The sequence below is a fragment of the Crocuta crocuta genome, unplaced genomic scaffold, assembly GCF_008692635.1.
Source record: "Crocuta crocuta isolate KB4526 unplaced genomic scaffold, BGI_CrCroc_1.0 scaffold943, whole genome shotgun sequence".
Classification (NCBI taxonomy): domain Eukaryota; kingdom Metazoa; phylum Chordata; class Mammalia; order Carnivora; family Hyaenidae; genus Crocuta; species Crocuta crocuta.
In genome coordinates this window covers 324,353-335,408 of record NW_027528208.1, presented here as the reverse complement: position 1 = coordinate 335,408, position 11,056 = coordinate 324,353, and the positions used below count along the sequence as shown (strand labels likewise).

The 11,056-nt window shown below is 54.2% G+C and overlaps 1 protein-coding gene across 1 annotated transcript; it reads right to left on the bottom strand.

Moving 5' to 3' along the window:
• Window positions 1-2,869: 2,869 nt before the first annotated feature.
• On the bottom strand, window positions 2,870-9,867 carry WDR13 (WD repeat domain 13). The gene is given in 11 exon segments (XM_077752947.1): window positions 2,870-3,136; window positions 3,513-3,631; window positions 5,167-5,249; window positions 5,252-5,325; window positions 5,427-5,607; window positions 6,435-6,742; window positions 7,354-7,484; window positions 7,604-7,713; window positions 8,380-8,620; window positions 9,307-9,386; window positions 9,733-9,867. Coding segments are annotated over 10 exon segments (1,473 nt in total). The 5' UTR covers window positions 9,348-9,386; window positions 9,733-9,867; the 3' UTR covers window positions 2,870-2,951.
• Window positions 9,868-11,056: the final 1,189 nt, after the last annotated feature.

Genomic DNA, 11,056 nt, shown 5'->3' with positions numbered 1-11,056 from the left:
AAATCAAGGAAAGCTGTCATGAGGGGCGCCTGGGTGGATCGGTCAGTTAAGCATCTGACTTTGTTTCAGGTCACGATTGTGGTTTGTGAATTTGGGACCCACATCAGACTCTCTGCGGTCAGCACAGNTGGAGCCTGTTTTGGATTCTGTGTCTCCCTCTCTCTCTGACCCTCCCCTGCTCATGCTGTCTGTCTCTCAGAAATAAATAAAACATAAAGAAATTAAAAATTTTTTAAAAAGGTATCATAAAAATTAATTTAGGGGCATCTGGGTGGCTCAATTNATTGGGGCACCTGGGTGGCTCAGTCGGTTAAGCGTCTGACTTCAGCTCAGGTCATGATCTCATGGTTTGTGAGTTCAAGCCCTGCATTAGGTTCTTTGCTGTCAGCACTGAGCCCGCTGTGGATCTTCTGTCCCCCTCTCTTTCCGCCCCCCACCACTGCTTATGCTCTCTCTCAAAATAAATAAATAAACTTAAACAGGTGTGAGGTGATATTTCACTGAAGTTTTTAAAAAATGTNCTGTGCTGACAGGCCAGAACCTGGAGTCTGCTTAGGATTCTGTGTCTCCCTCTCTCTCTGCTCCTCTCCCACTCCTTCTCTGTCTGTCTCTCTCAAAATTAAATATTTATAAATTTAAAAATATAAATAAATAAATGTGACTAAATAAAGAAGGTGCTAGAGACAAATGAGGTTTTCCCAAGTGATCTTGCCCACCCACTGGTTGAAGCCAAATATCTTTTCGGTGCTGCACAGCACGCAGAAAAAGTTAATGCAGCAGGCCAGAACTTCTCTCCTTGTAAAGGCCTGCTTCAGGGATGGCCCTTGGCTGGCATCTGTAAACTTGAGATTTCATGAGGGTTCTCACCACTCTCTAAATGATGCGTGGCTCACTGTGCCTCAATTGTTCATATAAGCACCCTGGTTTATGCCCAACACCTGCTTCATTCTGGAAGTTTCAAAGTTGGGTATGTGCCAGGTAGCCCAACTTGGCTGATCATGTGTACCAGCCCTCAATAAAAACCCTGGGCACTCAGCCTCTAATAATGAGCTTCTCTGGGTTGTCACAAGCCATGACAGGGGAAATAAGCGTGTCCTGTGTGACTCCACTAGGAGAGGACCCTTGGAAGCTTGTACCTGGTCTCCCCTGAACTTTGCCCCAGGCACCCATTTCCCTTTGCTGATGGTGCTCTGTACCTTTTCCCCTGGAAGAAACCATAGCTGTGTATACAACAAAATGCTGAGACTGAGAGTCCTCCCAGCAAACCATGGGGTCTGGGTGGTCTTGGGGACCCCTGACACAGGTACACGCACTTCATCATGAACAGTCCAACTCTCCGATGTCCCTACCTCATCACCATTTACCTTAAGGTCAGATGGGATGACCACACTGTCAAATAACGGTGTCTTGAATACACAGGTTACTATTCCTCCTTCAAGGTTGCTAGTGTTAGTTCAGTAGCTCATGAATGTTGGGCCAGGTTAGGGTGCCTGTGGCTCTTGTGGACTGACCCTGAGGTCTCAAGACGGTGGCCACAGTTCCCACAGACATATCTGGATGTGGCGGCCTCTGCAGCTGAAGGGGGCAGCTGGAGCAAGAGCCCCTCCCCCTTGGCATTTCCGGCAACTTCGACGTTTCCAGGTGACTCAGGTCATTGACCAGGGTTTTTGGTTCTCTAGTCCCCACCCTGTTTATAACCCCAAGCTTTCTCTCCTCAGTCAGGCCAGGGCTCCCCTCAAATTTGAACACGACTTTACAGACTTTCAGCTGTTTCAGGCCTTGAATTTGGGCCCTGGGTGGGTGTGGAAGGAGCTTGGGGTGGTCTGGAATTCCTCTGGGCATGCAGTCTCCGTCCCCACTTTCCTCCGGCAGGAGCCACCAGCTCAGCCTGTGTGTGGGGAACAGGCTTGGGGGTCAGGGGGAGCTGGGGGCCTCAGCCTTCCCGGGGAGGCAGCAGAGCCCTGCAGACCTGAAACCCCTGTGGTAGGAGCCACATTTCCCACCTCAACTCCCCACTGCCACTAACCTGGCCCAAGGCCTTGTCACTGCTCACCTCAGCTACTGCAGGGCCTCTAGACTGGTCCCCCGCTTCTGCCCTTGCCCCCGCCTCCAAGTCTGTTCTCTTCACAGCACCCAGCGGGGTCCCCTTACAACCACATTGGAGCATGTCCCTCCCCTGCTCAATCCAGCGACTCACCTCTTTTTTTTAAATATTTTTTATTTATTTCTAGGAGAGAGAGAGAGAGAGAGACAGCGTGAGCAGGGGAGGGTCAGAGAGAGAGGGAATCACAGACTCCGAAACAGGCTCCAGGCTCTGAGCTGGCAGTCAGCNTCCTACCATATTCTGGTCCAGCCACACCAGCCTCTTCAGTGATCCTTCTGGCACACTCGAGCCTCAGTGCCTTTGCACTGCCTTTTTCTCTCTGCCTAGAATGTTCTCTCCCACACACTATGGCTCCCTCTCACTTCATTCAGGTCTGTAAATCTCACCACCTTCGCTGATCACAGCACCAAAAAGAGTGCAACTTCCCAGGCCTGCTGTCCTCCCTTTATTTTCCCTCACAGCACTGATCCTGAGCTGACCCGGGATAGATATGTGTCTATTATCTACCTGCACTGGAACGCAAGCCCCAGGAAGGCAGGGGTTTCTGTCTGTGGTTACAGCTACACCCCCAGGGCCTATAGCAGTTCCCGGTGCACGGCGAGTGCTAGATGTCTGTCTACTGAAGGACTGTGTGAGATGCTTACGGTGGCGCCTATGGCACAGTGGGCATTCGATAAATGGTTGCTAAGTGAACCCCATTCCAACTTGGGTCCCACAGATGCCCCGTGGCCTGATCCCACCCCCAGCAGACCCGGGAACCAGCCGTCGGCACAACCACAGGAACTTTATTTACAAACACGGCGCATGAGGTGGGCGGGGACGTGGACACAGCAGGGCCAGGAGGCACCTACTTCTGCCCCCGCCTCCAGACGATGACCATGCCGCTGGCGTCGCTGGAAGCCAGCAGGCTCTCATCACAGTTGAAGCTGACGTCCAGCACAGGTGCGCTGTGGCCCTGCAGCTTGTTGACGGCGGCCTTGGCTGCTCGCTCCACATCAAAGAAGTGCACGCACATGTCCTCGCTGCCTGTCACTGCTCGGATGAGAGAGAGGCCCTCGGGAGATGTTGTGGAAGGAAGTGGGGTGCCCCCAGTGTGAAGACCCGGCGTGGTATGGGGAGGTCTGGGAGGGACTGTCCCTAGACAGGGGTCACCTGGCTGTTTTAGACCTGCGTCCAGAGTGTGAGGTCTATAAGCTGTTTGGGGGTGGGGGGTGCTGTGCCTCATGCTGTGAGGTTTCTGGGCTGTTTAGGGGTCTTCATTCTAAGTGGGAGGCTGTTGGGATGGGAGAGTTCTCGAGGCCCAGAAAGTCTGGGCACCTGGGGGTTGTGATGTCTGAGCCAGATCAGCGGCAGCCCTGGTCCCGGCCCCTCCCTGGCGCCCCATACGCCCCGACCCTGGGGAACTCACCCACACAGGCCCCCTGGCGGAAGGACATGAGGGGACAGAAGATGCTGCGAACTGGGTGCGAGCCCTGCTCGATGGGGAAGCTTCTCTTCAGCTGTAGGGTCCCCTCGTTGTCCACCACCCTGAGGGGAGGGTTAGAGCAGATCAGGGCGGGGAGCCCCAGCTCCGGTTGGTGATGCACGGCGGGGAGGGGGGCTCGTCTGTGCCCCTGGCCTTGCGCCTGAGCTCTTCTCAAGGTTCACACAATCCAGTTTTGAGACGACCGCCTACCTACCTACCTATGAGGCATGGGCTGCTGGTGAGCTCGTGACAGTTTGGAAACTACCTGTTGGTGTATACGGGGGCCTCTGCAGTGTACAGTTCACTAGGTTTCCTTTCTAGGGGTTTCTAAGAGATCTGGGTGTCAAGACGAACACAAAGAGAGGAAGGGGCTGACCGGACTTGTGAACAATACAAGGCCATTCAAAAGAATGAACCGACAGTGCTGTAGGTGACTTGGGGGCATTTCCACAGCATCATCTGGTAAGAAGAGCGAGTCGTGGAAAAGGATGTAGGAGCTCGTTGCTGTAAAACAATGACCCTCCCCCGGAAACGTGTGGATGGGTGTGTGCGCCTAGGATTACAGGGGAGAGGACAAAATATGGGAAGGTACTTCCAGAGTTGTTAACAAGCTGAGGTGGCAGAAAGAAGGATGGGGGAAATAGCCAAAAACTTAGGAGTACACCTAAATTAAGAACTATAGGGGCGCCTGGGTGGCTCCATCAGTTAAGCGTCCAACTTGTGGTTTTGGCTCAGGTCATGATCTCACAGTTCGTGAGTTTGAGCCCCGCGTCATGGTCTGCACTGACAGCGTGGAGCCTGCTTGGGATTCTTTCTCTCTCCCCTCTCTGCCCCTACCTTGCTTGCTCTCTCTCTCTCTCTCAAAAATAAATAAATAAATTTAAAAAATAACCATGAATATGCATATATGTGAGAATTTTTTTAAAGAATAGAAAAATAAAAACAGTAAATGCCTCCTGTTGGGCAGTGGTTTTTAGGCCTCGCTGGACAGTGCTTGGGGAACTTTTCAACGTACCAATGCCTGGTCCCGCCCCAGAGCTTCTAGAATCACTGGCCTGGAGTGGGGCCTGGCCATGACCTTGTGAAGCCCTTCAGGTCATTCCAGCATGCAGNAGCATCCAACTTCGGCTCAGGTCATGATCTCACGGTTCGTGGGTTTGACAGTGCAGAGCCTGTGTGGGGCTGTCTCTCTCTCTCAAAATAAATAAACTTAAAAAAATAAAAAAAAAAAAGAAAACAAAGGGAAGGAAAGAAGAAATGAGAACAGACCTCTGCTCTCAGGGGGCCCCAGTCTGTTTTATGCCTCACGTTGGTCATCGGTAAAATGAACAGGACGCCAGCACCTTCCTCACAGGGCTGTTGGGGATGAGGTGACGTGGCGCGTATGAGGTGCTCTAACAGGGCCCGGGGCCGGCAACTGTCGTGGAAGCACCAGCTACTTCTGCCAGCTACTGCCATCGCTGTGGTCATTATCGTAAGGAGACCGAACTGCCCCGCTGACTGAACTTAACCTGATGGAGGAGACGGTGCTCCTGGTCAGGCCTGACGGAGATGGCGGGCCCTGCATCTCTGGGCAGCCCAGACAGCGGAGACCCACCTATAGAGCAGCAGCTTGTTGAGGCAGGCGTTGATGAGCAGTGACGGGTCCCGGGCCTCGCGGCTGACCCTGGGGGGGGCGGGGNCCAGGAGCTGGGGGAGATGCTGGTCACAGGGCTACCCTCGTGCACCACCAGACGCTTGGCTTTGGTCAGTTTCCCTGCAACAGCGGAGGGAGGGGACGCAAAGGTGAGGGTGAGGGTCGTGTGCTGGGCCGAGGGAGAGTGTGAATACCCGGATGCGGGCCTGGGGCCTGCCTACCTGTGGCCATGTCGAAGAGGAAGGAGAAAACACTGCCTCGGTCATCTCCCGCCCAGAGCAGCCGGCCAGGGGCATCAAAGGACAGAGCGAGGACCCGGCCCGTCAGCTTGCTGGAGCCACCCTTCACTTTCTTGCCCGTGGAGATGTTCATGACGTGCACGTTGTGCTTGGCATTCCCCACCTGTGGGTGAGACCCGCACGCCGTCACCCTGCTCTCGGCCGGCCCCTCTTCGAGTCTGACTGTAATGGAGCTGCTGCAGATGGGATTGGCTGCTTCCTACTGGACTCTAACCCCAGTGGGGCTGTGGCGGGTAGACTAGAAGGCGCCCCAGGCCTGTGATCCTTCAGAGCCTGCCCCTCTTGCAATCTAACCAGGACAGAGAGCTGCTCCTGGGACTAAGGGGGTCTTAGACCCATAATGCTGCCCCTGAGCCAGCACCCCGTGACAGGCAGACCACGGGGCCGTCCTAGGCCGGTAGTAATAGCCTGTGCTTCCTACCTGGTCCTTGCTGGACACTTGCCCACACTGGGGCTGGGGCTGCCACAGAAAGGATACCAGGGCACAAGCTCACTCGGCCGGTCCCCTCTATGCCTCTCAGGACCAGGCCAGATTTTTACTTCCTTTCCCTGCTCTCTGACTCTCCATCCTGGGGTCTGACCGCAGTGGAGCTGCCGCTGAGAGGAGACTCGCTTTCCAACTAGTCATGCTGCCCCCGCGGCAAGCAGCCCCTGTGCTTGGAAAATGGCAGCACTGCTGATGACGGGGCCGAAAGGCTACCATAGCTGGGACTCTGACTTCTGATCTGTCCCCCCTGGAGTCTATCACAGCAAGGCCGCCCCAGGCCAAGAACTGCATCCCGTTCTGACCCATTTCCCTCAGAGTCTGACCACAGGGGGACTGTGGTGATGGACTGGAGGGGACCACCCCGCCCCTCAGACGGACTCCCTGGGACAGCTCTCCCGGCCCAGCACCCCCACCCTCAGCGAGTGGGCACCCTGGGGCCTGACCACAGTGAGGTTGTTGTTGACAGGCTGGAAGGTGCAGCAGAGCAATTCGGCGCCGTCGGGGTCAGGAATCTCCCGGATGCAGCGGCCGTCCTCGGAGGCCCAGATGCGCATGGTGGCATCGAGCGAGGTGGACACGAGGATGTCGTTGGAGAGGGACCAGGCAAAGTCAGAAACGCCACGGGTGTGGCCCCGCAGGACTCGGAGCACGGTGGGCGGGGCGGGCACCAGCTGGCACAGAGAGATGCTGCCGTCGAGGGAGCAGCAGGCCAGGCGGTGCCGGTCGTCATTGGCGAAGCGCACTCTTGGGACTGCAATACCAACGAGCCATTTGTGGGACTCAGCACGCACACCAGGTGCTTTCATTTTCCCAAGGCTCTGCCATGTGGGCAGGGGGCCCGCACCCACCACGCCGAGCACAACGGCCCCAGCAAAGGGCTTTCCTTGGCTGGGGAAGGGATTTGGAACCCCAGAAGGCCCTTTGCCAAAAGCTTCCTAAACCTTAGTAAGCACTTTGTAATTACCAATATCTCAGCACTTTGCAAAACCCGTGTGGCCCTTTGCGAGGGGATTTCTCTGTAGCAAAGGCTCTGAACTCTTCCAAGCAACTCATGACCCCAGAAACCTTCTGCAAAAGTCCTCTTTGAAGCTGATGAGCCCNTATGTAAAAACTTGACAATAAATTATACATATATATAAAAAAAAGTAATCACTGTACCCAATGTGGGACTTGAACCCATACCCCCAGATCGAGAGTCACATGCTTCTCCGACTAAGCTAGCCAAGCTAGCTCAGTTTTATGGATCGAAATTCCTCCTTTGGAGGTGGGCCAGGGACTTCATGTTCCAGAAAAGGATGCACTGAGAAGCTGTCATAGTTTAGGCAAATGAGTTGTGATGCGACCCGCTAGCAGCTGGCTTACCTGCCTCATCCACATGTTGGTCGAAAACATGGTACATGCCCGCAAATGCGTAGTTCTCACTCAGTGAAGTGTCCCCAGCCATGGCTCGACTTGCTTCTGCCGCTGATGTGGGCACCACGCTGCCAGGGGGCCTGGGCCCCAATAGGAGTGGGGGATAACATGAGGTGCATGTTAGCATTCAGTCTGCTGTTGTCCCATGGCCACTCTCCCCCTCACGAAGCCCCAGCTCCCAACTGCCCCTGGTGCATACCTGTCTTCATAGACAGCACGGTTCATCTGTGCCTGAAGCTGGTAGGAGCCTCGGCTGACAGAACGGCGGTGCCCACGGGCCCCCAGGGCCCGAGGATCATCCTCAAAGTCCTGCAAGCAGAGGGTCAGGGTGGGCACATCTTGAAAGAAGCCCCCAGGAACCTATGGGGTCTGGAGTCTTGAAAATGTGCCCCAAGAAGGTGAGATCCCTTCTCACCCTACCCACTGCCGCCACCATCGCCTTGACTGTTGTGGTGGCTTCTGCACTATTCCTCTGTTTGCCCACGTCCCCCACTCAGCGGATACTCAATACATGTTCTGTGAAGAAAGAATGAACATTTCCCCCCCAAAACCACTCAGCTCAGTCTTTTATTTCATTCAAGTCTCAGCTCAACAGTCACCTCCTTGGAGAAGTCTTTCCTGATCATCCCCATCAAAAATAGCTTCCCTCTGTCCCTCACACCAGTCTCATCTTATCCCCCCAAGTCTGCTTTACTTTTCCACCTTAGCACTCCTCACTATAAGCCACGTTAACTATTGACTTGTTTATCTGCTTTGGTATGCCTATTGCACGATTTATCCTGTTTATTGCCCATTTATCAACTTGCTTATCTTGTTTATTGTCTGTTTATTGACTTTAGATTATCTTTTTGCTCTCTGCTCATCCTAAGAGCCTAGAATGCTGCCTTACACATAGCAGGTGCTTGACAAGTCCTCTGAGTGAATGTATATGGAGGTGGGTGGTATGTATGGCAGGAAGTGTGGGGAGGAGCTCACCTCCATGCGGTCAAGAGTAGTTCGGCTGCTGCGGACGATGCTGTTGCTATAGGCACGAGCACTGCCTGGCTCCGAGAGGGGCCCGTATCGCTGTCCCAGCAGCTGCCCACGCAGCCTCAGGTACTGCCGACGCAGTGCTGGGGGGTGCCCAGCCTTGGCATTCTCCCGCAGTAGCTGGCTGCGCCGACGTATATACTGTGTCCGAAACTGTGGAAACGTTGGTGTGCGGTACGCGTTGTACCTATGATGGCAGGAGGCAGGATGGGCAGCAGGCACAGGACAGAGGGCATCAATCAGCGCAGGGGACAGGAAAAGAGAATGAGGTGTGTGGCAGTGAGGGGTCAGGATGGCATGTGGTCAGCAGTGGTGATGGGAGTCCTTTTGGTGCTCTGAGGAGGGTGGGTCAATAATAATAAACGGCATGGCGATGAGGTCAGTGTGGGGGACAACAGAGGCCGTCTTCAGCTTTGCTGGAGTGGGGATGTGGTGACTGGGTCAGTGTAGACAACAACAGGGGTCAGAGTGACATAGTGATGGGGGTTAGTGTGAGGCAACAGTGGAGGTCAGTATGGGATGGTGATGGGGTCAGACTGGGGGAATGATGATGGTAAGAGAAGTCTGCGGAGGGGGGGCAATGGTGGGGAACAGGATGTCACTAGCCTGAGCTCCATCACCCCCTCCCAAAGGCTCGGGAAGCACAGCCTCTAGACGCATGCCCACATCGACTGCATTTTCCCAGCATGCTCTTTACGACCCTCTGCCAGCTCTTCTCTGCGGGCAGGCCCCCACACCTAGCTACTGCGCATGCTCACCTCCGGCATGCCCACGCAACCGCATAAGGCAAGTTCTCCGCCCAGCCTCACTTATCGCCATTGCGCATGCACCACAGTAACTTCCGCTCCCATGGGCTTCGACCCCACGCCTCACCTCGCGTCTACTGCTAAGACCTGCTGCCACACCGCGGCCATTCCCCGGCCTCCTCTTCCGGCCTGTCCGCCCGCGGGAGCCTGCAGGACAAGGGCCTGGAATGTCAGCGTTTCAAGTGAAAGGGCTTAGTTCCTCCCCTTCTGCCAGACGATCGTTGCCATAGACACTTAGTCCCTCCACGCCGGGACGTCGCGAAATACCACCCGGCAGTTAGCATGGTCATCGACCCAGCCCTGCCCTTCCCGGGCAGCTCCCGGAAGATTCACAGCAGCGATTCAGATCTGATCCCGCCCCTCCCCGGTCGCCATAGCGACGCCCCTCCCCCGGTCTAGCAACCCTTCTTGGCGTTCCCCATCGATCTTGTTGCCCCCCGCCCCCCGCCTTCCCTTCTCGGGTTCAAGAGCAGGGCCTGGGATCAGAGACCACCTCCGGGGCTGCCTCCGGCTCTTGAGGCCCCCGGGGCGGCCCTGAGACCAGTGTCGCCCTTTTCTTCTGTCTCTCTTCTCCCTCTCTCAGGCTCCAGGCAAGATGGCCGCCTCCTGCTAGGAAGAGCTGCCAAGCGCAGAGCGAATGGATAGGAATCCTTCCCAGGGCGTGGGAGAACCACGCAGGCGCACTAAAGGACAGTAGCTTCCGCCGGAGGATGGAGGCTCCACCCCTCAAGTTCTGTCCACCCCTGGTCCTTAATAACACTTTTTGTATACCCAAGAATAATGTCCAAGGGCCAGAGAGTGTGGATCACTCACTAAAAAATTAGAAATACGACTTCTTTTGAAAGTGTGGTTCAAGCGGCTTTTTAGCATCACAAGATTTGAAACAAGATTTGAAGCACAGAATCAAAGAATGCAGAGACTCCTAAGGTGTTCTTCAGTTCTTAAAGTGACTGATAGGCCTCCCGACAACCCTGGGATGAGTATAGGCTGTTCTGTAGTGGGGGTTGGGGAGTGGGCTTGGGTGGTCCCAGGAAACTTGGTCTGGTCCCAGGAAACTTGGTCTGGGCCTGAGCCTCCAAAGAAGACATTAAGTAGGCACAACAAACTTTGGATCCCAGGAGACTATCTGAACCATCCTTATTTCACTCTAACAGGAAGCTGCAATTCTTAATTATAAATCTCGGGGTGGTGAGTTTGATCCCCACATTGGATATAAAGGTTACTTTAAAAAAAAAAAAGATTGATCCATTTAATTCTAATTTAAAAACTGAATGTTGTGAGACCCATCACTATCCCCCTACTTTACAGATGAGGAAAGCGGAAGGCCAGGGAGTTCAAGGGTGACATTTTACTGAACTAGTCTCCTATTTGTGAACAGCTTTGAGTTTATTTCCAAGTGTTTTTCATGCTATAAAGGATGCTATGATATATCCCTTTCCCGTTTGCGCCTTGATCCTACCTGGCCTGAGCCCCACCCCTTTATACCACCACTCAGCATACCCAGTGGAGGGAAAAAAAAGTACAGGAAAATCAGGGATGCCAGCAAGGTTTACTATCTTACTGCTGGAATTGAATCTTTTGTTGTGGTTTTTATAATATGTCAAAAAGTTTCAAGAATTGTTTTCAAAGTTTATTAGGAGAGGGAGAGGGAGAGAGACAGAGAGAATGAGCAGGGAGGGGCAGAGAGAGAATCCCAGGCAGGCTCCACACTGTCGGTGCAGAGCCTGATGCAGGGCTTGATCTCACAAACTGGAATCATGACCTGAGTCACAATCAAAACCTGGACGCTAAGCCGACTGAGCCACCCAAGCTCAATT